The following is a 26,592-nucleotide window of genomic DNA, read 5'->3' on the forward strand; positions in this document are numbered from 1 at the left end:
GTCCAGGAGGATACAGGAGGGAGTTCACCAGGTACCACTCATGTTGAAAGTACCCAGAGCTCCCTCAAAGTCAGAAGTAAGGTCCTGTGGCAGAGCTGCTCAGACTAAGAGTACAGAGGGACCCACATCTGAATGTGTCTAAATGTGGACACACTGTGATGGCTGCCCCAGGAGACTGAGGGCCTGGAGCTCAGACCTAGGTTCAAATCAGGCTCTACCACCTTCCCTCTACGGGAACCCAGGTGCCTTTACCTACCTGAGCCTGTTTTCCAATCTGTAGAATGGACCCATTGTCCCATCCTCCTGTGACCCATTCCCTATCCTTTTAAGGACTTGGCTCAAATGTTACCTTTACGCGAAAGCCATCTGTTTGCTTTAGTTGTTTCTACTGAGCATTTGCTTTCTGACATACTCTATAGCTTACTTATTTATCTTGTTTAAACATTTTCCTATTAGGATGAAAATTCCAAGAGATTTTTGACTCTCTCATTCAGTGCCATATCCACAGTGCTTAGTACAGAGCAGGGCACACCCTGGGAGTCAGACTGGTGTTTGCTGAATGACTGAGGAAACCGGGAGGGGTTAGAGATGATTTCTCCAAAATGCTCAGACCAGCGAGTATCGGGGCTCCCCCCGGGGTCATTTCTGTGGACTCTTACTAGGGACATTTCAGATAAACCCCAAGGTTTATCCCCACAGGCCGGACAGAACCCCTTTCCCCCTAGCAGCACTCACGGACTGCTGAGAGCACCACGGTTTCTAAGATTCTAAGCCCTCCCCCCCCCGCCCTGCAGACCGAAAGGCCCCGCCCCTGCCCCTCAGACCCCACCCCTTGGGCCCCCAGCACCGCGCCCGGGCGCCAGCCCACCTCCCCGCCCCGCTCAGGCGGTAGGCCCACGCCCCTAGCCCAGGGCCCATCCTGGCCCCGCCCCGCGCGTGCTCACTGGTGCACTTCTTGACGTGACTGCCCTTCTTGAGCGCGTGGCGGCTCAGCTTGCAATGGAAGTTGTCCTCCCAGAACTCGGCAAACCAGATGTTGCGCCGGTTGTTGTCCAGCGTGCGGCTGGCGAAGTAGCGGTCGAAGCCTGACAGGGAACCAGGATGTCAGTCAGGGCCTTGCGCATCCATTCCCCTCCTGTCCCCAGCCCTTCCCGCTTACCCCCTCCACCCCCCCCAACTCCCCCCCAGCTTTAGAGATGGCCCAGGCAGAGGGTGGGAGGAATGGAAGAGCAGAGCCTCTGATCCAAGGTCCAGCCGGAAAAAAACAAAACGTGGTGCATTTCATTTCATTCAAAATGAAAGGAGCTGTACTAAGTCCCAGGGGGAGCACGTGTAATCTTACAACCGCTGTCTATGGAAAAGAAGAGTGCGGTTGAGGGTGCTTCTCGCTTCACCTTCTAACCACCCAAATGCTAACAGGGGACCTTTTTGAGAAGCAACCATCTGGGGGTGCTGAGATTAGAGCAGAGAGGCAGGTGGGAGGGCTGACCAAAGCTGGGAGCACCCGTGATCTCTGGTTCGAAAGAGGAGACAGGACAGGAGAGGGGAGGGGATGACCCAAGTCATACAGCAAGACCAGGGCCTGGATCTTCTGTGTTCGAGTCCAGAACACCCCCATCACTGGCAGACACGACTTCCTCCTCCAGATGTTCCAAAGGGAACTCACCGCCTCTGCTCTAAGCCCAGGAAAAAACCCACCCCACAGCGGGTGGGCTGGTGAGTGAAGAGCGCCTGCTCTCTCCCCTCAGTGCCCCTCCTGCATGGATGATGTTCCCAGTACCGTTGCATCGTTGACCGAGTTGCCAGGGGTGGGCCAGGAGGCCTGAAAGTTCAGTAGGGTCCACACTAGGGCAGGGTTCAAGTCAAGCGACTGTCGGAGCTGTAGGAGAATGCTGACATTGGTGAGGGACTGGGCGAGGGTGGGCTTTCCCAGCCTTGGCACTACTGACACTTAGGGCCAGATCATTACGAATTGTAGGGAGCAGGACGTAGAGTAGCCTCACTCCCTAGGTGGGACAACCAAAAATGTCTCCAGACTTTGCCAGATGTCCTTTGCGGGTCACATCGCCCCCTGGACGAGAACCATGGTTCAAAGTCTTCGCTAATATCTCAGAGAGAAAAGGGACTTGTCAGACAGGTTCTGGGTTTCAGTCCCAGCTCTGCCGCTTAATTGCCACTATATGTCGCTTTGATTCTCTGAGCCTTAATGCATTCATTTACTAAATGTGGAAAAAAGTGTCTTGTGGGGTCACAGGAAAGACTAAATGAGATGTCTCCCAGTAGCCACAGTCACTACTGTTTAGTGCCTACTGTGGCTGGAGGCTGAGAAGGGTAATGTGGGAACTTCAGCGCCCTCTGCCTCAGGGTAGAGAGAATACAGTGCCTTGTGACCTTCAGCGGGTGCCCCCCATGCTCAGGCCTTGGTCTCTTGGAAAGTTCTATAGCGACAGATGTCTGCAGGTCTTCCCAGCAACATCCATGCTGGCTTCTATTTAACGAAGCAGGAGCAGGGGAGAAGGTCCTGGGAGCCTGCCTCCCCCGTGGTGAGGACAGTGAGGTCCCTGCCAAACTGGGCCACTAATGGGAACTTCACGCCTCACTCACAGTGAGGTTCCAGCCAGAGCAGACCATTCCTGTCCCGGGTGACTGTGGGTTCTGTCCCAAGAGGAAGGGATGCTGGACAAGACAGACCCAACGCTGACACCACCACCACCGAGGGCCGGCCAGACCCGGGCAAGGCCTGCAGGGAGAACGTGCCCCCTACAGCACAGCACCTTCTTGTCTCCAGCTGGTGGCTCCCAGGCCCTTCTGACAGAGGACATGGTCCAGGCAGAGTGAAGGCCTTGGCTCTCTGTTGCAGATGGGAGAAGGGATGGTGGGGTGTGGGGATGAAGGAAGGACCTTGATAAAGAAGCTTCCCATATGGGCCACCCCTCTCCTGCACCCAAAAATATCTGAGAAGGGAGAAGAAAGCTCCTGAATCTGGGTTTGAATCCTGCTGGGTCGAATGCAGCTAGAAAGTCCATACAGCCTTGAGCATGAGCACAAAGAGGGTGTGGGCCAAGGAAGAAGAAAGACAGAATGTTGGAAGATGAGGAGTGGGTAAGGAATGGAGTGGGGGGACAGTAATAAGGAAAAGCTGGCGAGCACACCAACAGTGGGGGCAGGCGAGAGTGAGGGGGGGGGCGCAGTCCGGGGTTGCGGGGCCTACCTCGCACTGACATCCTCTTGGGGAGGATAGTGACAGCGCCCTCGGCCACCTCCTCCAGGCGCAGCACGGGGGCGCTCTTGGAGCCCCAGCTGTCGGAGCCCATCCAGAAGAAGTGGCCTGTCTGGTTGGCCTTCCGTGCTGCCTCCAGCACACGCCTGTGGGAACACACACCAGCCCAGCCCAGCCGTGTCTGCCCCTGCAACTGTCCCCCCAGGGACCCCAGCTCGCAGGGGCCCTTGACTGACCCACCCCCCGGCACACACATGTCCCCTGAATAGCCCATGGTCCCCCTTCCCCTGGCCCATGCTTGCCTCTAGGTCCAAGGTGCTCCCACCCCCACTCGATCCTACCCCCAGGGCCACAGCTGTCCTTGCAAAGACCGTCCCTGTTTCCCTAGGTGCATGCATACCCCTGAGCTGACTCAGGCCCCAGGACTACACCTGCCCTCTCTGTGTCCTCAGGTTCATGCCCCTGGTCCTGATTCCACAGACACATCTCGTCTCCTTCTCACATTTATATGTGTGCACGAGCACACACACCTACCCACATGGTTACCCCTCTGCACTCGCCACTCCCTGCCGGCACAGCCTTCTCTGCCTCACCTCTTTCTATGCCAAAAGTCTAGGGCTTCTGAAGAACTGCTTCCCACACCCTCCTGGATGGATGAAAGGGCACAAGGCAGGTGATCACCCCCTCCACTGTCCTACTGTGACAGTGGCTGTCATCAGGTCAGGGACCCTAAAGCCCAGCACAGGGCAATGGCCAAAGGAGACACTCAGGGAGAAGAAAACCAGGACTGTGCAAAATTCCCCCAACCCAGCCTCTCCCATAGTGGGGTGGGGAGAGTGGAACACAGAGGAGGCGAGCACCTTGCTCAGGATCACAGAGCAAGCAAGAGGCTGTGATACTAGAAACTGGGACATGGCCACCAGAGCTTAGGAGCGGCTGCTGAGCCCGGGACAGCTTGGGGATGCCAGGGAGAAATAGGTTTCCAGGCCCCAGAGCCCACGCCTTCCCTCCTCCAACAGCTCCTGACTCTCCACGGTCCTGGACCCCCAAACCTATTGCAGCTGCCCCTCACCCACCAGAATCTGGGGTGGGGCTGTTCCCAGAAGCCACGCCCACAGCGCTATCAATACCCACTTGCATCTGGCCAGCCAGACAGGACCAGAGCTCCCAGGCCTCCCTCCCTGCAAAGTCACCTGGGTTTATTTTTACTTCTGTTTGCTTCTGAAAATGCATGTGGATTTCCAGAAATGCCTCTGCTCCCCCCTCAACTTCCTGCTGCCAGTTCCCTCTGGAGTCAGTCCCTTCCCTAGGTGCCTCTTGTCTAGGACACAGAGCCCAGTGCCTTCATCCTCCCCTCCCAGCATTTGAGTCCATCTGAGCTAAGCAGGAGGCCTGGAACAGGGCGCACCTCTGGGCAGGGACCTGGCAATGTCTCTCAGGGGAAATCTGTTTTGCTGCAGTTCGGGTCCAGGATGGGTCTTTACCAAGTGGGGAAAGTGCTGGAAAGAATGGGACCCGGATGGACACTGGTTAGCTACAGGGAGGGAGGCACATGGGGGCAGGGGCAGACAGGCAGCTTTGGCTGGGCTGGAGGGCAGGAGGCCTGTGGGCACAGCAGGCTAGGACACCTCAGGCCAGCCAGCTGAGGGAGGAGGTCTGGGGAGGACTCTACTGTCTTACTCTGCAAGTTCAGGGGCTGTGTCTCCTCTGCTCAGACTGGAGTGCCCTGAGGGCAGGGCTGTGTCTCCTGTCTCCCCCACTCAGATTGGGGTTCCCTGAGGGCAGGGCTGTGTCTCCTGTCTCCTCCCTCGGACTGGGGTTCCCTGAGGGCAGGGCTGTGTCTCCCTCCAGACTGAGGCTCCCGGAGCTCAGAGCTGGTGTTTCTCTCCCCCTTGAACAGGGCAATCACAGAGGCCTGCCCCCATCTTGGCCCTGACATCAGCCTGAGAGGTAGCAGCAGGAGAAAAGGAGGAGGAAGAGAAGTTGGTTAAGATGGGGCTTTTCAGTGCACCCAAACTTCTGCCTGGGGGACAGAAGCAGACGTGCGGAGTGGGCAGGATTGGCACTGCACGGTCCTGGCACCCAGAAGTCCATCCATTTCCTGTGCAGAGGCAGAGACTGAAGCCCAGGGAGGGGACGATGCCACCCCCTGTGAGCATGTACCCAGGCCAGGACTAGACCCACAGCCCAGGCCTCTTTCCACTACTCTAAGCTTTGCCAAAGACTGGAGGCAGGGGCTGACAGGGGATCCGCAGGCCCCAGGCCCCTGCTGTGTGCCAGACTCTGCTTCCTGTGTTCAGATCTCAAATAACATTATCAGGCTGGCATCTCTAGCTCCCTCCGCCCTTTTTTTTAAAGCAGAAAAGAAGCACAGAGAGGTTGAGACACTTGCCTCAGGTCACACAGCAAGGAGGAAGGAGAGCAGGATTAGAACCTAGGTGCTTTGGCTAAAAACCCAGGGCCTTAGCAGTTGGCAGAATAGATGCAGGGAAGAGGGAGGCAGGGGAAAGGGGGCCCATCAGCAGCTGCCTGTGCCCCAGCCTGAGGAATGTTGCACCCCACCTCTCTAGAGCCTGCAGTGGGCCAGGCTCACTAGGCAGGTCTCCAGCAGGACCACTGACTCTCCCCATGACCGACTCCCAACCCCCACCCGGCTGCAATCCACTCTCACCTGATGTCATCCTCATTGGCAAAGATGATGACCGCCCTGGCGTTCGAGGTCTCCAGGAGGCGCCGGATGATCTTATCGAACTCCCCAGGCTTGGGCTCCCGGGGTATCTTCACTGACTGTGCGATGCACACGCCCCCTGTGGGAAGGATGTCACTCAGCCCCAGAGTGGCCAGAGTATCTCCCCACTTCACTCCACGCCCTCCCACACGCGGTCCCCTCCAGGAGACGAAAGCCAAGGGCTGCCCACAGCCCTGCAGCCGGACTCCTAGATCCCAGGTCCAGATCTCCAGGCACAGGCTATGCGGTCAGACAACTTTGGATTCCACCTCTCACCAGCTGGATGACCCTGGGCATGTCACTTCAGTTCTCTGTGCCTCAGTCCTCCCATATATAAAACAGAGGCTCTAATAAGAGGCAATATAGCATCATGTTTAGGAGCTAGATAGCCTGGGTTTGAATCTCAGTTCTGCTACTTACTGCTGTGTGACCTCAGGGCAGTTACTGAACCTCTCTGTGCCTCATGTACATCATCTATAAAGTGAAGATGATCCTACTTACTTCACAGGATCATTACAAAGCTAAGTCAGTTACTGCTTACAAATACAAGAATATCAGACACACAGGGATTACTTAATAAATGATGGTTATTTTCATTGAAACTAAGATTTTTTTCAAAGAGTAAATCTGAGAAGAGAGCAAGTTGCCCACCCTGGGCTATTGGTACACCATGCACCCACAACCACAAGTACCTCCCAGGGCTTTTGTCCCCAGGTCATGCGCTCATCAATAGGCCCCTGGACAAGAGCTCTGCGCACTGCCACTGACTCACACCTGTCCATCTCAGGCCCGTCCCTCTGGGGCGTCCCAGGCTCTCCTTTCTCAGCTCTTCAGTTCATAGGCTCCCCAGCTCCCACAGGGTGCCCTGATGCCTATCCTCGCAGTCCCAGTTCAAGAGCTCCCAGGAAAGCCATTCTAACAAGCTGCTTCAAGCAAAGTGACCCAAGGGGTCAGGGGGTCTTGGAGAACCTTCCTGTCTCTCCTCCTCTGGCCCACTGCCACCTGGCTGGCTCCTGGAGGCGGGGCCAGGGGCCTATCCCTTGAGCTCATTCCCCCATGAGAAGCCCAGCCCCCATGCCTGCGGAAGCATCCAGAACACAGAGTCAGTACCTTGAGGGCCCGATTCACACCCAGACTGTGCGGCTCACAGAAACCCTGGGAGTACCTCAGACTTCACCCAGCCAGTTCCCGGCTTTAGGCATGTGTCCACTGCTGGCGGGAGACAGGTGTCATCCGTGCGCTGAAATGCCACCTGACTTCCTGGTATGAAAGCACTTGGGGACCACTGTTGCTGTTATCAGCAGCCGTGGATAGATGAGGACTCTAGAGAGGAGAAGGAGCTTGCCCAAAACCACACAGTGTCCTGCCCCTACTGTGACACAGAGCAGGGAGCCTCCCAGGATTAAGAACCCCAGTGCCCCAGGTGGCAGAGTCAGGACTCAGCTGATAGAAAAGCAGGAGGGATTACTCTTAATGAAGCCGATCCTTTATCTAAGACTGTCCATCTCCTCTGGGCCTTCACAAGGGTCTTTGCCCAGCTCCACCCCAAATAGGAACCAAGCAATGCCTAAAACCATCTACCTCGGTTGGGTACCTGGCTGCTGCCCCTGGGCCTCCGGATGGCCTCTGCCCATGCTGGGTCACCTGATGCCCCTATACAGACTCCATGTGCGTCAGTGGGGGGTCCACACCTTCCCCCGGCCCCACCAGGAGAAATGTCAACACCCAGCCTCACTCAAGAAGGAGCCTCTACCCTTGGACAGGGAGGGGGCAACCAGGGAAGGCTGCCCACAGGCGGTGACCCTGAGCTGACTCTAAGGGCAGAGGCATATGCAGCCAGATGGAGGTCATTCTGGGGAGAAACAAGATACACCTCCCTAGAAGGGAGGTTGTTCTGTGCCAGGACCTGCGACGCCTAGGGCGACACGACACACACACACACTCATAGCCCTGTCCCCAGGAAGCAGACCCCTTGGTTCTCCATAGCTGGCTAAGTAGCCGTGGCCCTCTGGCCCGGCGCCTGACCAGAACCCACCTGCCTTACTTTCTGCCTGTTGCAGGTTGACCAAGCTCCTTGGCTCTCTCCTAAGGTGCCAAAGAAGTCCCAAGCCCTAGAGAAGACCAAGGGAGGAGAGAGAAGGAGGGAGGATCCTTCGCAGGGCTGGCCTCTCCAGACTGGGGTCCCACAGAGAGAGCCAAGGGGAGACAATCCGCTTCCCACAGCGCTGGCCTTGCTCTAATGGCGGCTGGGCAGACATTCAGCTCCTGGCTAAACCCTCCATATGGTTCCTTTCCAGTTAGAAAGTGGGCCAATTGTGACATTTCCCCCCATCTGGAGAGACAGATGGACAAGGGGAGGCGGCTGGACAGGGGGTGAGGGCAAGCCACCTGGCTCCAGGACAGGAGGGAAGCAGGGGTAGGAGGAGAGAAGCAGGGAATGGGAGTCAAGTGTCCTCAACAGGGCAGAAACTTGCAGATTAAGTGTTCTTTCTGGGCCATGCCCCCCCCAGGAGGATCTGTGCGATGGTCCCACCTGACAGCCCAGAGCAGATCTTTTTTTTTTAAGATTTTAATTATTTATTTGACAGAGAGAGAGAGAAAGACACACCGGGAGAGGGAACACAAGCAGGGGGAGTGGGAGAGGGGGAAACAGGCTTCCAGCTGAGTAGGGAGCCCGATGCAGGGCTTGATCCCACGACCCTGGGATCATGACCCGAGCCAAAGGCAGATGCATAATGACTAAGCCACCCCAGCGCCCCCAGACCAGGGCAGATCTTGCCTGCTTCGTTTCTCTGGAGGAAGAAGAACTAAGCGACCACAGCGCCATCATCTAGAATGTGAGTGAGCCTCGAGGTACTTCAGACAGGAGTATGGTCTGAGCAGGACACTCTTACAACCACAAGAGAGGGCGGCAACGGGAGAGGAGTTTGGGGATTTCTGCAGAGATCGAAAATACCAGTTAATATTCAGGAAGCGTCTAATGTGTGTTGAAACTTATTCTGCAAATTTTACATGGCTTCGTTCTACTGGGGTGTCATCAGCACATTTCTAATTTCTAGATGAAGAAACTGAGGCACAGAGAGGTTAAGGGGTTTCCCAAGGTCACACAGATAGCCAAGGGGTAGGGTGGAGGTTTAAACACAGGCCACCTGGCTCCCTCAACCACCCCCACAGCCAGTCTATTGTGTGACGGCTCAGGCTATACGGGGAAAGGGTTGGGGGCCAAGGTCAGAGGAACACCTGCAGCCTGTAGACAGGGACACGTCTGGGCCTGCTCTGGAGGAAGTGCCCACTGGTGTCACCACCCTGAGGTGAGAAACCAAGGTTCTATAGGGTCCCTGTGCGGCCCAGGTGTCAGACTGGCTGCTCCAGGGACCCCAGAACTGGAAGTAAGCAGCTGGCTCACCAGGGGCTCTGCCAGCATGACACGAGCTCCCAGCCCTGAGTGGTACAACATCTCCTTCATCTGCCCTCCTGGCCCCTCGCTGGAGTGGGAGAAGACCGGAGGAGCCCCAGAGGGACCCCGGGGCAGCTGCTAATAGCCCCATCTTACAGATGAGCGCTGAGGCTCACAGAAGTCACACAGCCTGTAAGCGGGACTACAATCTGTGTCCAGACCCTCTCTCAGGCAGAGAAAGAAAGGGCCTGGGTTACAGGGTCCCTGCAGACCCCGACTTCCTGCAGCCCTTCCCCCCCAAAAGACCCCAAGCACATGTCAAGCCCCCAGCCCTCTTGTCTGCCTATGCCCCCTACCCCTGCTCCCGCTAACGCTCCCCTGGGATTCCTTCTTCAAATCTCTGTACCATGGCGAGCGCCCTTCTCCACACCATTATTCCTTCCGCCTGCCCCCTGGCCTCTCTCTTTGGATAAAATATGAACCCATGAGTCCATACAGACAATAAACAGAATTAAATTAAACCCAAGCAACAAGAAACGAGCCCACTCCCTATCTCTGCTCAGAAGCTCGAACCTTCTACCTCTCCCAGACTCCAGGCACAGGATCTTAAGAAGGCCAGGGACATGGAAGAGACCAGGGTTCCCCCAAAACCCCCCTTAGCAAGCTCCTCACTGCACACTCCAGCCTCCCAGCCCTCCCCAGTGAGCACCCAGCTGCCAGCTACGTACGACAGCTCTGCGGTCCACCAGTCACTGTGTCTACTCACAGGGCCATGGGCACGAAGCCACAACCACTTGCCAAGCCCATCTGAACACATGGAGGCGTAGGGACCTCAGAGACCTCCGGGCCTAAGCTGGGCAGAGAGTGAGGAGAAGGAGGCCAGAGAGGAGCAGCACTCTGTCCAGGGGCACTCGGCCGCTGGGTGCCCACCTCCTGCTGAGGTTTCAAATCCTGGCCAGCCCTCTGTGGCTTCCTGCCTGCTTTTGTCACTGCATCAGCAGAGCCACCCCGACTAAACCAGCATGGAATGCTGGGGCAGCCCTTTCACCTCCCTGGGCCCCACCTCCCTTCCCCCTCCATCCCCCAGCCCTGCAGTGGGTGTCCAGGCCACCCCCAGCGGTGGAGACCCAGAGCCCTGCCCTCTCTCCACACCTTCCCCTCCCATTGGTCAAAACAGACCCTTCTCAGTCAGTCCCTTAAGGCCCTGCAACTGCTCCCAGAAAGCTGGACAAGTCAGGGGGGAGCAGCCACTGAACACTTTGGAGATCACATGGTAACATCTAACAAAGTGGGGTGTGCCAGCACATCCCGTTCAGCATTCCTCCCACAGGAACGCACACTGGGACCCAGGAGCCCCATACAGACAGGCCCTGCAGCGCTGTCTGAAACAGCAAACATGCGGAAAGTATCTAAATATTGTACAGCAGAAGAACGGATATACTGTGGTGTTTGTACAATGGAAAGAAAACAGCTCTCATGTATTGGCACAATAACATCTGGAGGACTGGAAGTTGATTGAAAAGGCAAATCGCCATGTGATCTGTCCCGTTTATAAGGAAATCAAAGACCACATGTGATAAGACTCAGCATACACGAAGACACACATCTTTAGGAGCAAAAGCTAAGCGAAAGCAGGAGCTTCTGTCTGTCGCACTCACTGCAACTTCCCCAGTGCCTGGAACAGTGCCTGGCATACAGTCAGTGCTCAATAAATGCGCACTGAATGACTAAGCAAGTCCAAGAAAGGAATCCTCTGAACCACCTTCAGTTGCGGTTGCCTCAAGGAAAGGAAGCAAAAGAACCAGACCGAGAAGGGCTCCATGGAGGAGCTCCATGCCCTCCATGAAGGGCAGCATGGAGGTTGGCTTCCAGACAATCCACATTATATTTCTCCAAATAATAATCAGAAGCAAATACAGCAAAATGTGAATGCTTAGTAAACATGGACCCCAGAACCCAAACCAGACAAAACTTTCAGACAGAAGCAGCAGTGATGGGATGGTGTTCTAGTCTTCATGTGTGCTGCCTGATGGAGAACACACATGGACACACCCCAGTCTCCTTTTCCGTCTGTGAAATGGAGCCCTTCAGCCACTCTCAGCCCAGTGGCCTCCACTAAGTACTCCACAGCGCGCTGGAGTGGAAGGGAGTGGGGTGCCCGCCATCCTTCTGGCTCCTGAAATCCTATCTTCTCCTCAGGCCCCTGCCTTGACTTGAATGTGACATATAGACTCCACTAGCAAAACTTGATCCTGGTTTCCTGTTGTATTTTGTGGTATCTGAGCCCTTTCCATTTGCGGTCTGATGACCTTTCCCAGTGTTCTCCAAGTCTAGCCGGTGCTCCTGTGTCTGCCTCCAACTGCACTCCCCAAGGGCAAGGCCAGGTCTGTACGTTTGCACATTCATTCACTCGGGCATGCGTTCATTTGAGATGTGCCCTGCTCAGTTCCTGGCACAATCAGATGCTGAGAAATGGTAACAAGGAAGATCCCTGCCTTGGAGCTTATGCGCTGTTGGGAAAGGCAAAGCCAGAAAAGAGAGCAATCCGCCAGAGGAGGAAGGCAAGGGGCCAGCCTCCTGGACAGCAGACGCATACAGTAGCAGGGGACGGCACCTCAGGTGCCGGGCCCACTGCCTGCTTCTCCGTGCTTCCCCACACACCCACCAACACACCCTGCCTACGTGCAATTTCCCTTCATGGAGTCAACAGAGGTTTACTGAGCTCATTAGGTGCCTGGAAAGTTCCAGATGCTAAGATCAAACTGTGAGGAGGCCAGACCCCCACCCCCAGACAACCTACTGGAGGCAGGGCAGAGGAGGAAAGCAGCAAGGTGACGTGAGGGCGGGAGAAGGGGGCTGTAGCCGCTCATTCCACCCCTTGTGTCCTAGAGGACACACAGGCTCAGGCCAGGCCTGCAGCTTGAGAGGCAGAGGCAGCTTTGGACTCAGGGCTCTGACTTTTTCCCAGGAGCTGCCGCCTTGCCCAAGAGCCAGGAATTGAAAACACTTTGGACCTGTAAGTCCCACCCTCAAGTGCACGCCCGCTGCTGAAATGACCTCGTTTTTCTGTCCTCTGCTGGCCCGGAGGGTGTGTGCCTGGCTCCCTCCATGAGCCCGAATGATCCGGGGTGGGGGGGGAGCCTGCCTGAGGATGGGAATGCGGGAACCAACAGGCGTGAAGGGACCCCCAGAGGGAGTCGGTCCGCCAACCCCCTCCCCTTGAAGGGTCTCCCTAAGCCCCTGGGGACAAGGGTTTGCACACATGCACCTGCACTCAGCCTCTTCCTCCTCCCCACACCTCCCTGTCCCCCACCAGATGGCTCTCCCCACTCCACCTGTCTAAATAAGCCTTCCCCACCATCCTGCCACCCCCTCCAAGCAAGCCCCAGATCCCCGGCCTTCGCAGCACCTCCGCTGTGCCCACCCTGGCAGCCAGGACAGGCAGGGAGAGAAGGCCTCCCACCAGAGCAGCTGGCTTTCAGCCATGCCCACTGTCACGTAGGGGACAGTCAAAGGACCTGGGCTCTCTGGTTCCTCCCCAGGGATCTCACCCTCCAGTCTTGGGCATCTGTCTCCCAGTCCTATCCTCATTCTCTCACGCACCAGGAAATGTACCCTCGCCGGGCCCTGAGGAAGGAGCTAAGCAGTCAGCACACAGGCGGGGCGGGGTGGGGGGGCAGAGCGGCCAGGATAGAGCGCTGTGTTCATGGCTCCCCAGGAGGTCCCTACATCCACCAGTTTTCTTTCCAGCACCCAGGGCCCTAGGATCGCACTCTGCAACCCGGGTGCTGGGCTCCAGACCAGGAAGGAGGAATTTCCCTGTGGCAGAAGTGCGCAGGTCGCTCAGGAAGGCCTGTCCCCGTCACAGCACAGGCCAGCAGCCACGGGGGCCAAGCACATACATATAGGCTCCTAGCACATACGGGCTCCTCTCCTCTTTCTTTTTCTCTTTGCCTTCCTTTTTTCTTTCTTTCTTTTTTTTTTTTTTTTTTTTTTGTCCTTTTAAATTTAAAAAGGGGGGAAACAAAAGATAAATCCTGGGAAATCAAGTGGAAAAATCTACATTATGGCAAAATGTGAAGACAGCAAATTGCAACACAGAGAGAAAGCTGGGGAGAGTTAGATGAGCCAAGGGGGGCCCCCAGGCTCCCACAGGTTCCCAGCAGAGAGGGAGGTGAGGGGAAGGCTGGGAGTTCCCCTGGACCATATGGGGACACGCGCGCACACACACACACACACACACACACACGCGCGCGCGCGCGCACGCGCAAGCTCCCTCCTGATCCAAAAGCCAGGCCCTCTTCCCAAATCTGCTCTCAGGAAAGGGACCTACTCAGAGGGGCAGTAACTAACCCAATGCCACTTTTGTTTTCAGGCAGCAGAGCTATGGCTGGAGGGGGCTTTGGGGTGGGGAGACGAGGCCAGGCTCTGAGAGAATGCCCCTGACCCGTGGCTTTTGTGGGGTAAGAAAGGCTGGGGGGCGACAGAGTGAGAGCGGGCCCAGACTCCAACCAGCTCTGGTTCCAGCTGGGTCTGGGGCTCCACAGGAAGCTCCAGGCCTGGGGAGGAGGGAGAGTGGGGGGAAGGCAGCAGCTCAGGCCTGGTTCACGGCCACGTCCCTTTCTGTTCCTGCTCCCGGACCTACTCCCCACTATCCAGTCTCCACTCCAACCTCCATCTGACACACAGCTCCCTGCCTGCAACCTTCCATGGTTCAGTGTGTGTGTGTTGTGTGTGTGTGTGAGAGAGAGAGAGAGAGAGAGAAAGGGACAGGGTCAGGGACTCCTCCCACGTTTGCAACATCCAGTCTTCCCCAGGTCCCTATGAGAACGTGCCATCTGACCATGTCTGCCCCCTCCACGGGCCTTTGCAGAGGCTGCTCCCCCAGCCAGGAGGGACCTGCCTGATGCTGCCCTCCCTCCCTGGGCCTTGGTTATCTCCTTAGTGTCTGCATCTCTGCTCAGACCCTCAGGGGGCCCAGCACTCATGCTGCACCTGCTCGAACAACGAGCCCTGATTCATCCTTGCTGCATGAACGAGCCACTGAGTACCCACCTGGTGGGGATGGAAGGGGTTAGAGGCAGAGGCTCAGTGGGAGTCCAAGGGGAGTACTTGCAAAGGCTCAAACCCTTCTACCTCCTCCAGGAACTCCCTGAGCCCTGCAACCTCTGTGACTTCCCCTCAAAGCCATCCCCTGGTCATGCTGAGGGCTCAGACCTCTGTACACACATGCACTGGGCACCCACTTTGCACCTGGCACCAACTCCATGCCAGGCTCTGGGCTACAAAGCTAATCCACTCACCACACCTGCCCTTACAGGACAAACTTGTGAGCTCTGCACACGCGTGGGGTGGACACCACACACACCCGGACATCTCTCGGTCCCACCCTGCCTTGAGATTCTACTTCTCCACCTAGATGCAAACTCCTTGCTCTGAGTGCTTTGGAAATACATGTGCAAAAGAACAAGGGAAGGGGCGCCCGGTGCAGACTTGGTTGGTAAAGCACGCAACTCTTGATCTTGGGGTCGTGAGTTCAAGTCCCTCGTTGGGGACAGAGTTTATGTTTAGAAAAACCAAGAAGAAGAAGAAGTGAAGACAAATATAAAACAGCCAGGCAGGGGTGCCTGGGTGGCTCAGAGGGTTGAGCCTCTGCCTTCAGCTGTGTTCATGATCTCAGGGTCCTGGGATTGAGCCCCGCATTGGGCTCTCTGCTCAGCGGAGAGCCTACTTCCCCCTCTCTCTCTGCCTGCCTGCTTGTGATCTCTCTCTCTCTCTCTCTCTGTCAAATAAATAAATAAATAAACAAACAAACAAACAGCCATGCAAACTGACAGGTCCTCAGAGTCTAAAGTTGCCAGGGCCAAAAGAGAAGAACTGAAACTAGAATATTCACCCTCCCCGCTGACTCCAGCCCCACGGAGGTAGTAAGCCCACTGTGGGAGAGGTGGCTGGAAGACCCAGGAAGACCAGGAAGGCCCAGGTACCAAGGGACAATGAGGAGAAGACAGTCCCCTGGTTTCCCACCTGCAGATGCTTCCCTATCAAATTCCACAGAAGGTGTGTGCAAAACATGAATACTGCACCTGCGTTCAGCTCCCTCCACCCCTCCACCTTGACCCAGAGCATGCTGGCTCCACGGCTCACTCACTGTGTGACTTTGGACAAGTCACTTAACCTCTCTGAGCATCAGACTTTCCAACCACAAAATGGAAAAGGACTTAAAGAAGCCGCGTGTGGTGGAGTTGGAGGGAGGATCAAGAAAGGTGGAGTCTGTGAAGGCCGGGTCTGCCTTCTGGAGCCACGGCCTCTGCGGAACAGGTGAGGCCAGTGGGGGCAAGAGCTGCTCACGCAGGAGGGCAGGAGTAGGGAAGATAGAGACCTCTTCGCTCGGCCCAGGCCAGGACCCAGTGCCCTGGTGAGGTACGTTCTAGGGACCAAGGGCACTGTGCTGACCCAGGAACTGTCCCCAGAGACAGGGTGCTGGGCGGAAGCCAGGGTCAAAGCAGGGAGGCCCAGGGACTCTCCTGGGCAGAAGGGCAGAACATGCAATTTCCCTTCCTGAACAGTCTCAGCACCTCCCACCACTCCCAGCCACGCCCTCCCAACACACACACACACACACACACACACGCGCGCGCGCGTGTGTGCACGCGGCAACACAAACACTCTCACATCCCGTATCACAATCTCACACAACCTGATGACAGCTACGTGCAGCCTCATGGCCACCAGGACCCACACCTGGCCACATACAGTCCCACTCGCACAATCCCACACAGCCACACAAGCTCCCACAGCAACTGCACAGCCTCACATGACCACTCGCGGCACCCGGCCCCCCACAGTCACACAGCCACAGAGCTGGGCACACCGGCATGTGAGCTGTTGTGTCCGCACCTCCTCGAAGCTGCCAGGCTGGCCGGACCACACCTGAGCAAGAATCATGCCTCCCCTTTGCTATGGTTCAGAGTGAGGCCTGGCTAGGGAGTGCCATGGGGGGTGGGTTAGTGACTGACAACAGGGTCCAGCACCCCCATCATCCAACAACCATTTACCAAGCTGCTTCAGTGACCCTTCGGCCGAGGGAAATCCTGTCTTCCTGCTGAAACCCTCTCCCTCTGCCTCCACTCCCAGCCAGCCGTGCCCCTGTGGAGAACAGGGCCGGCTCTGGGGGTGCAGGGGACACAAGCATCAGAGAGCTGGGGCACAGCGGGGCCCATGTCCCACTTCAACCACTTACTTGCTTCGTGATAAAAGCTCCTTTGCCCAACCTCTCCAAATGTCCATTTCTGCCATTTCTGCGTCTGTAACACGGGATGGCATTACCCCCACCCCCTGATGCACAGGGCTGTTGTGAGGATGGAAGGTCCACCCCCAGGGGATATCTGGGGGAGGGGGAGGGCGCAGGTTTGGGGGGACTCAGCAGTGCCTCTGAACTGAGCGCTGCTGTCCCAGGCCATTGGGCAGTGGCAGCCTTCTTCGGAGCTGCATTATTCATGGCGCTCAGCTCTGAGCAGAGGGAAACTTGCTGAGTGATCGACCTAATATCTTAACACAAACCCATTTAGGCAAAACACCTTTGAAGCGAGAACGGCAGAAAAAAAAAAATAGAAAAGGAAGCAAAGAGGTTTGGAGGCAGGTGGTGGCAAGAGGCTGTTTCCTACCTGCCCCCACCCAATGCACTCCCCGCCCCCCAGGAGAACCCCCGCCCTGACCCAGCACCCCCACCCCTCCCACCCCAGCCCGCACCTTTCTCCAGACTCTCAGTGGCCAGAACTTGCATCCTTTGATTGAAGGAATTCTACTTACCTCTCAGATTTGACTCACATAGAAGGCTCACATAGAAAGGCAGGGGGCAGCCGGACCCAGGACGACGGGGTGTTAGCTCTGAGTCCTCTGCCGAGCAGCCCGTCACAGAACAAGACCACCAGCTCCAGGGATGCCCCTGCTTCCTCGGCCTCAAACTCCGCACTCTACCGCATCAGGACCTCTTTCTCCAAGTCAGCTAGGCTGTTCCCACACTCAGTCCCTCTGCCAGAAATACCCTTCCCTCCTCCTCTTGCCCCTGGAAACATGCCAGATCTCTGCCCCAGCCAGAACTCATCACACCCACTTAGGCTCCTCTGCCTAGGCTGGGCCCCTTCTGTAACTGCCCTGCTTCAGGGCAGAAGGCCTCCCACCTCCGCCATGTCTTAGCTGGGTGACCTTGGACCAGTTACTCACCTCTCTGGGTCTCATCTCCCTATACTACAGTTGAAGAATATGTGGGTGCAGGTTAAGGTTCTCTGAACACTGCCAGGTGCATATGCACTCAGTAAGTGTTTGCTACTATATATTATTGTCAGTTTCCCCATCAGTCCCTAAGCCCCTTTAAGGGGAGACTACGGCTCTCCTGTCTAACTTCCCAATTTCCAGCAGAGTGCCAAGCACACAGTAGGCACTAATCTGCATTGGTTGAACAGAGCCTCATTTCCCACAATGTTGTGTGCCTGGCCTCCTCACACCAGACGCCTTGAGAAGAGGAGCCAGTGAGGGGCTGGTGGCAGGGACCCCTGCGTGGGGCAAGGGTGTGAAGAAGATGACCTCTGGCCAGCTCCACCCCCAGTACAGGGACGGAGTCTCAGCTGTGCAGGGAGGGGCCGGAGCCAGGGGCCTGCTGCCGGGCCTGCGGTTTGGCGGGGGAGGAACGGACGGCTGCAGGCCGGGATAAAATATTTAGGAGCCCACATCCCCAGGAAGTGGAAACTGACAAGCAAAATGAAATGTTGAGATGTAATTACCCAGGCAGGCCAAGCATGTCTCCCCGCCGGCGGCGGGCTCGGCACCGCCCCCCCCTCACCTGCCACAAGCAGGCACTGGGTAATGAAGTCCTCCCGGACCCTCTCCCACACCAGGCCTCGCCCCCTCCACTTCAGGCCAGGCCAGCAGGAGGCGTGGCAGAACAGGAGGTCGTGCAGCGAACGTGGGGGGGCCTGGGTCCAGCTCTGGCATTGACCTATCCCAGCAATCCCATCGCCCCACTGGGCCTCAGCTTCTTCAGCCAGAAAATGGGGCCGCTGAGCCACGCCTGGGAGGGAGAACCCAGACAGCAGATGTGCACGTGCTTCATTAACTGGCTTTGGTAAAGGACGGCGGAAGGACAGCAGTAAGGACACCAGCGGACACCAGCCTGACCCAGCATGCCATGAGAGGCTTTCTTGAGGTGCCTCAGGACTCAGGTTAGTAGAGGCTGATGGATAAAGGTCTGGGGCTGAGACCCCGATGTGGGCCCTGAGCTGCAGTGTCCACCTCACCCCAAAAAACTGTCCCGGGCTCTCCCAACACTGTAAGACCACAGCTTGGAGCAGAAAGACAGGGACCCGGACAGGGACTCCAGGCCTAGATCCAGGGAACAGCCTTGAGTGGGTCTCAGGAGGGCATCCAGGAGCAAGGGGGCTGGGGGACAGATGCTCAGCCAACCCTCACCCCACAGAGCAGAGTTGAGGGAGGGAGTGCTCCTTTTTTATTGAAACCAGCACCCAGAGAGGGACCATGATCAGCCTAAGGCAGTCCACACACCCACACTGCCTGGGCCCCTCTCCAGGCTGGCTTGGCACTCCTGGGCAGGTCCAGCCTCATCCCTCAGCCACAACCCACTGCACACCCCTATTCCTGTCAACACCATCTTACCAGACCAGAGCCCCACACCTCTGCACAAAACTCAGCCTGCCCAGCGTGGCCCCTGGCCTTTCCACCAAAACTCCAGTCCCGTTCCACTACTTCCCTGCCTCAGTGGCTCTCACCTCCCTCAAGGCAAAGTCCAAATTCCTCACCCCAGTCCCACCTGAGGCCCTGCAGCCTCGTCACGCATCTCTCCACACCTCCAACAGCTCCTACAGTTTCAGATACACAGATAGGTACCCCTATCTTCCTGCCTTTGCTCAGACTCTCCTCTCCGCCTTTGTGCCCAATTCCCCTTCCCAGACCCCTCCTTCCTCAAGTCAGCACCTGTCCATTCTTGAGGATTCAGTACATGGCCCACTCTTCCAGGAAGCCTTCATGGGTCTCCCCAGGCTCCTTCTCCCTTGGGCACCTATAGCAATCCCAACATCTCAATCACTGAACCTAACACAGTGAATAAAAATTAGGGGGGATGGCCGCTGCGGGGCTCAGAGCATTCACTGAATGAGCAACGTAAGTCATAAGCACCAGGCACTGTCCTAGACACTATGGGTACAGTTAGTAATAGAATAATTCAGAATCCTGCCCTCATGGACCTGGTAGTCATTTGCAAAGCAGACAACAAATGCTGAGGAATGTACTAATTAATTTATTAAGAGTTGGTCTACAGGTGCCTGGGTGGCTCAGTAGGTGAAGCACCTGCCTTCGACTCAGGTCATGATCCCAGGGTCGTGGGATGGAGCCCCACATCAGCCTCTCTGCTCAGTGGAAAGCCTGCTTCTCCCTCTCCCTCTGCCTGCTTCTCCCCCTGCTGTTCTCTCTCTTTCTGTCGAATAAATAAATAAAATCTATTTTTTTAAAAAAGTTGTTCTACTGTCCAGAAAGTTGCTTGGCTTCATCTCCAGCTCCTGTCCCTCTGTTTTCCTCTTCTGTCCTCCCCCACCCCATCCTGTCTTTTCTCTCATTCTCTCTCTCTCTCTCTCTCTCTCACACACACACACACAGACATACACACAGTCCCCCATTAGTCCACAGCCTCTCGTGTTCATGCAGAGCTCACACTTTCTCTCATTAATTCCTCCCAATCAGCCCACAACTTAGGTGACCATTTTACAGATAAAGAAACCAAGGCCCAGAAACGCCAGAGCCTCATCCTGGCTGCCTCCACCTTCCCTGTCTCCAGCCCATCTTCCCCCTCTCCTCCACCTTTCCATCTTTCTCCCACTTTCTGGGGTGACTGACAAGTTGCCCCCTCGGCAGCCCGAACTGTGTCCCTCTCCATCTTCATGCTCCTCCCTCCCTCCCCTCTCCTCTTGCTTGTCACTTTGTCTTGCTTCCTCCCCAATCCCAAGGCCTCCCTTGGGTCCCAAGATATCTGTAAAATGGTCGTTAGCTTTCCTTCTGGCTCATTAAAAATGAGAATTTGCATAGAATATCCATATGATCATTCTGTCTACAGCAAAACGGGACATGGATAGAAGGCACCATGCAAGCCGGGGAGAAAGGGGAGGACACTCACAGTAGGAGGGGGGAGAACCCCAATCAGGAAGAGGTCAAGTGCTCACCACTGGGGTCTCAGGCTTCAAAGCCAGCCCCCCTCAGGCCCTTTCTTGGCCTTTCTGATGGCTAATTACTTGATTTTGTCATTCTTACAATAACCAGCAAAGTAGGGACTGTAATTATCCCCATTTTACAGATGGATAAACTGAGAGCCAAAGAGGAACAGTGGCCTGTCCAAAGACACACAGTAAGTCTATGGCAGTCCTGGGGGGCAGCACTCTCTACCACGGAGCCAGGCTCCCCCAACCCACATAGGCCTGCTGCACTCCCAGGAAGCCTGCCCGTCCTCACTCTCAGGAGGAAAATGTCATCAAAAGACACACCACTCATGCAGTTCTCCCACCCAGAACACCCTCCAGCTCCTCTGAGACAGGCCCACCTTTTCCATCGCTCCTTCCATCACCCCCTCCTCAAGGAAGCGCTCCCTCCCCAAAACCACTGTTTAGCAGATGCAGAGATTTGGGGAGACAAAGGTGTCCAAACCTCTCCTTCCAGCCATACACAGTTGGCCCTCTGAACAAGTGCAGGTCCACTAGCCTGTGGATTTTTCTTGATATGACAGAGTACTGTATTTACATTTTCTTCTTCTTATGACTTTTCTGAATAACATTTTCTCCTTTCCAGCTTGCTTTATTGGAATAGCACGGTATATACACATAACAGACAAAATACGTGTTAATCCACTGTTTGTTACCAGTAACACTTCCGGTCACCAGGAGGCTACTGATAGTTAAGTTTTCAAGGAGTCAAAACTCAGATGCAGCTTTTCAACCATGCAGGGTTGGCACCCCTAGCCCCTGTGCTGTGCAAAGATCAACTGTAATTGCATTCAAACCTGCCTCATCCCAAAGAGAATTCCCAGCAGCGCCCAGAAATATACTTGGCAAAAAGAATTTGATAACAGAATCGAGGGAAAGGAACCTGCATTTTACAAATGAGGCTTTGCTCAGCAGCCACAGACTGGCCAAGAAACCGCAGTTTGTTGGGACCAGAGTCCACCTGGGCTCTTTCTGCTGTCCATGGTGCTGAAACCCCAGAGTGCATGGGCCACCTTCATTCCACACACAATCTAAGAGCGAGTCCTTCAGGCTTGAGCTTCAAAATACACCCAAAATCTGTCCCTTCTCATCACCCCCACCCCTCGTCTAATCCATCAGCACTTCTCACCAGTGGAGGAGGACTGGCCTCCTCACTGGCATTCCTGCCTCAGCTGCCCCACCCCTCCCCCAGTGTATTCCCTACACAACAGCCAGAGAGATTATAATAAACCCAAGTCTGTTAACATTCCTCCCAGCTCACAACCCTCCAATAGTTCCCGTATCATTCAGAACAAAAGCTAAGATCCTCCCAGTGGTCCACAAGGCCCCACACGATCTGCCTCTCTTCTTCTACTTCCCTCTACCTCACTCACTCTGCCCCTGCCTCTTGGTTCTTCCCCAAATGCCAGCAGTCTCCCTATCTCAGGGCCTTTGCACTTGCTGGTTCCTCTGCCTGAGGCACTCTTCCTGGAGATCACAAAGCTCACTCTCTTACTGCATTTGGGGCTCTGCCCAAATGTCATCTCTGCAGAAAGGCCTTCCCTGACCTTATATGAGATTATCTCCCCTACCTCATCCTCTCTGCCCATCTATGGTGTTTTATTCTTCTCCATAGCATGCCATCAGCTTCTATCTGAAACTGTATTATATAATGATGCATTTACTTGTTTGCTGTAAGTTCCTCTGGCCCTCTCCCCAAATGGGAGCTTACAAGGCCAGGGATGATCTTCTGTTTGGTTCACTGCCATAAGCCCAGCGTCCTGGCACACACACAATAGGTGCTCAATAAATATTTATCCAGCAAATGAATGAATTATCATTCAGAAGTGAGGGATGAAGGAACTGAAGAGGGGAAGAAATGCCCTACTCTCCTCCTCACCAGCGACATCCCACAGAGTTGGCTCTATGTAATTTAGAGGCCTGGAATCCAACTTTCTGAGTCCTTGAAAATCCCAGGAACATGAGGGGAACCAGCCCGGAATAAGTGACCACCAAGGGATGTGTCCCTCCCTATCTCTGGGGCCTGTTAGACAGGACCTCTCATAGGCTCATACACAGCCACCATGACTTGGTGACTCCTGACCCATCCCCCCATCCCCCCAAACACACACTCCCCATCAAAGGAGCTCCTCCACCCCCTCCTTCTCTGAGCAGACCCCTGGCTTTTGTTGGGGGAAGTCCTCCTAGGTCTCTCCCCACAGCTGACCCACCAGTGTTTCCCTGGAGAAAGCCAGGGAAAAAGGAAACAAATATTTCATTGAAAGAAGGCTCCACCTTTCCTCTCTCGAGCTCCAGAGTCACACAAACCTAAGCACCAATCCCAGCTCTGCCACTGACAAGCAGTGGGGGCCCAAGTGAGCCTATGGACAGTCTGAGCCACACTCATCTCTATTTAAAGGGGGAGAGGGGGACATTTCTCAGAGTGGCTGTGTAGGGGCTGACACTGGGGCTAGGGCCTGGCAGCTTCTGTGAGGACAGTTAATGAGATGTCCCCAAGAAATATGTATATTAAAACACAAGAAGAGGGACACCTGGGTGGTTCAGTCTGCTAAGCATCTGCCTTTGGTCCAGGTCATGATCCTGGGGCCCTGGGATCAAGTCCCGCATTGGGTTCCTTGCTCAATAGGGAGCCTGCTTCTCCCTCTGCCTGCTGCTCCCCCTGCTTGTGCTCTCTCGCTCTCTGACAAATAAATAAAATATTAAAAAAAAAAAAAAAGGTGATTTAGGGGTCTTCACCCAGGCCAGTCCTGCTGAGGGGCCAGTGCTGGAGTCAGAGCTTGTCGGGGCTCAAAGACTCTAGGAAGAGGGCTGGAAGACTCAGAATAACAAGCAAAAATGGCTACGAGTGTCCCTCAGTGTGTTCACGTGCACAAGCCCATTGAAGAAGGCACCCAGCCCCTTCCCAGTCTGATGAAGATCTGGAGGCTCAGGAAAGGATAGGGGCTTGCCTGAGGTCACACAGGAGTAGAGGGTGAGTCTGAGACCTCACCCAGGATACTCAGCAGCCCCAAATGGGCCTGAAGCAAGAAGTCTCAGGGCGGTGAGGAAAGCAAGCAGTGAGTTCCCAGGGTCCTTCCCCAGCTGCTGGGAAAGAACAGCACAGGGCATGCTTCAGCTACATCTCCAAGGAGCTCAGAGTGGGGATCCAGGGAACCCCACCTCAGATAGGAAAGCAGGCTGAAGTCGAACAGTCAGCCAACAGGGGAAGAGGGTCCCTGGAGGTGAACTCCCAAATCCGAGCAGGGGAAGGTCGCTGGCCTTCACTGCTTCACTCTTTAACAAAGGGAAAGAGCTCAGAATGGATCAGGTTAGTGTGCACAGGGCTCCTCTGTGGGCCCAGGTCAGGGCCCAGAAACAAGAAGACACACCGGAAGCTGGACTTCCACGTGGCGAGGACAGATACAAAAGCCAAGGGAGGTGCACCCTGGTGCCGCAGTCAGTTGGGCATCTGCCTTCAGCTCAGATCGTGATCCCCCAGTTCCTGGGATCGAGCCCCATGTTGGGTTCCATGCTTCTCTGCCCCTCCCCTGGCTCATGCTCTCTCTCTCTCTCTCAAATAAATAAACAAAATCTCCCAAAAAAAAAAAAAAAAAGCCACGAGAGGTGAGTGAAGAAGCATGCAGCGATGCACACTGAAGGACCTCAGAGGTCCCCAACCCATCACCTTCATGTGGGTCATCAAGCTGACACTCCACAAGGGAAAGTGAACAGCCCAGGGTTACACAACCACCCAGAGACAGAGGCAGCACTAGACTGGCCCCCCACCCCCCCATTATGATTAGTCAGGGCAACAACTGACACCTTTGGCAGCCTGGTGTATTGTGTAGGGCCCAGACTATGCAGAAGGCCTTACACTGATTCACTTACTTCACGTTCCCGGCAACCAAAAAGGCAGGTACTACCGATATCCCCCTTTCACCAGGGGGAAACTGAAGCCCAGAGACCCTTAAGGGACCGCTCACCACAGTACAACTCCTGGTGGGCAGAGCCAGGCTCTGGGCTCTCAACCACTCCGCCCTACCGTGGCGTCCAGAGGACAGGATCCGGAAGGTCAAAGCCACAATGGGGCTGCCACCAACAAAGGGAAGGGTTGGTTTTTGGTTTTTTTTTAAACCTCAAAGAAATCTTCAAACATGTTCCACAAAGGAAGCTGGCGAGAGAAAATGCTGCTTCCTGTCCAAGAGGGCAGGCATGCAAATTCAGGGCAACAAGGGCTGGGTGGCTAATGTCTTCTTTCTCGTCACTCCCGTCTAGCTTGGAGGCAAACCCAGAACGGAGCGCAGCCCCGCCGTGATAGGCCAGGGTGGGCACATCAAAGGCATACCGGAGAGAGCAGGAAAAGTGACCCACTGACACCCAACCCAGGGGATACGCAGAATCAAGAGGTGTCAGCACCCTGCCAAAGGCCAGAGTGGCAGAGAAATCAGAGTGGACAGGCCAAGTCCCCAAGGCGGGCCGGGCAAGCTCAGGGTTCATCTTCACATCAGTATGAAGATTGACCTGGCAGTCACCAAGCAGTCACATTGATGCCAGCATCTTGCCAATCTCCAAGCGCCGGCCAGGAGACCCAGCCGGCACAAGGTAGGCCTCGTGGCTCGGCAGGGGGTGCCCACACCAGGTCCACTTAATTTCTACCTACGGTAGAGTGAAGGGCGGCAGACCAATGCGGTGGAAGACAGGACGTGTCTCCAGTTCAGGGAGGCCTGGTTGCTAAGCTACAATGATGGCGACCGGCTGCAAGACAGGGTCCACTTCCCCTCTGCATCCTTGGAGGATGCGTGGCCAGTGGGTAGGGCATCCTGGGCCCTGGCTGCCGGTCCCAGTGCTGTGACTCCAGGAAGCAGTGAGGAGAGAGTCCACAGGTCTCCCCATGAGAAGATGCTACAAGCTCATACATACCAAGCTAAAGCCAGTGGCAGGACCCCTCCCTGCTTCCGGGTCCCTGGTCTCTTGGGGCCAACCCCATTCCATCTGATTGGGAGCGAGAAGATTGCATGCTCCAGCCTCTGTCCCTGTGCAATTGGTCCCAATCATCCCTGAACTCAAAGACCAAACTTGGAAGCATCCCCGTTTGACACCCATTCTTTTAGGTCCTGAGGGTTGTCTTCTTTTCCAGCACTTCTCAGAAAGCCTTTCCTTACAGAGAAAAATGCCTGGAGCCCAGGGCCACAGACTGTGGGGACGCCGCCTGTAGGGAGCAGAGCTAGACGCTGGCGCTGAGCTGACTCTCCTGCACCTGTTAAAAGAGGTAAGAAGGAGGCCCCAGAAGGGCAGTGACGGACCCAAGGACACAGGGCTGGTCATCCGTTGGCTCACGTGTTCATTGTACAAACATCTATTAAGGCCCCGCTGTGTGCAAAGGGGGGTGAAGAGCACAGAGAAAAAGTGAGCCCTGTCCTTCCCCAGCCTCGGGGGCGGGGGGGGGAGGTGCCCAGAGCCTTATGGAAGAAGCCCAGGGAAAGTTCAGTAGGCACCGGGGTGGGGGAACTTGAGGCTTCCCATGTGGTGAGCCCTGGGGACCGTCAGCCTCCCTCCAGGTGAGCATCTCTGCCCAGGAGAGAGCAGATGAGGGAAGACTGTAGGGAGGCAGGGCCTTGGCCTGAGCCTAAAGGGCAAAAGGACCCCCCCACACACACAGGGCCCTGAGCAAGTGGGACACAGCAGGTGGAGACAGTGTGTGCTAAAACACTCCCTCGGATCAGCAGACATGACCCCAGCTGCCAAAAAAAATTTTAAATACAAGATTGGCTTGAAAAAAACTCTGCTCAGCTCCATCTCGCATTGGTTCCTGTCCTGTGACCACTAGGACCAGGCCAGGCCCCTCAGCAGTGGCCGATCTGCCTGACTCACTCCTATCTCCAGCCTCTTGTTCCTGCTGTTCCCCCAGCTGGCATGCCCTTCCCCTCCTCTTCACTTGTCTAAGCCTGTCTCACTGTGCCAGGCCCTGTGCAGCTCTACAGCCTAGCTCTTACTTTAACAGATGCAT

At 55.7% G+C, this 26,592-nt stretch overlaps 1 protein-coding gene across 3 annotated transcripts in view; it reads right to left on the minus strand.

Moving 5' to 3' along the window:
- Positions 1–26,592, minus strand: part of GRM4 (glutamate metabotropic receptor 4) — a 116,156-nt gene that overhangs the window by 29,772 nt on the left and 59,792 nt on the right. For all 3 annotated transcript variants that reach the window (XM_059400050.1, XM_059400048.1, XM_059400049.1), the window contains exons 4-6: positions 5,892–6,027; positions 3,212–3,366; positions 945–1,085 (exon numbers count right to left, since the gene is read on the minus strand). In XM_059400050.1, coding sequence (XP_059256033.1) covers positions 945–1,085; positions 3,212–3,366; positions 5,892–6,027 — 432 coding nt within the window. The remainder of the gene's footprint in view (positions 1–944; positions 1,086–3,211; positions 3,367–5,891; positions 6,028–26,592) is intronic.

The sequence above is a fragment of the Mustela nigripes genome, chromosome 5, assembly GCF_022355385.1.
Source record: "Mustela nigripes isolate SB6536 chromosome 5, MUSNIG.SB6536, whole genome shotgun sequence".
Taxonomy (NCBI): Eukaryota; Metazoa; Chordata; class Mammalia; order Carnivora; family Mustelidae; genus Mustela; species Mustela nigripes.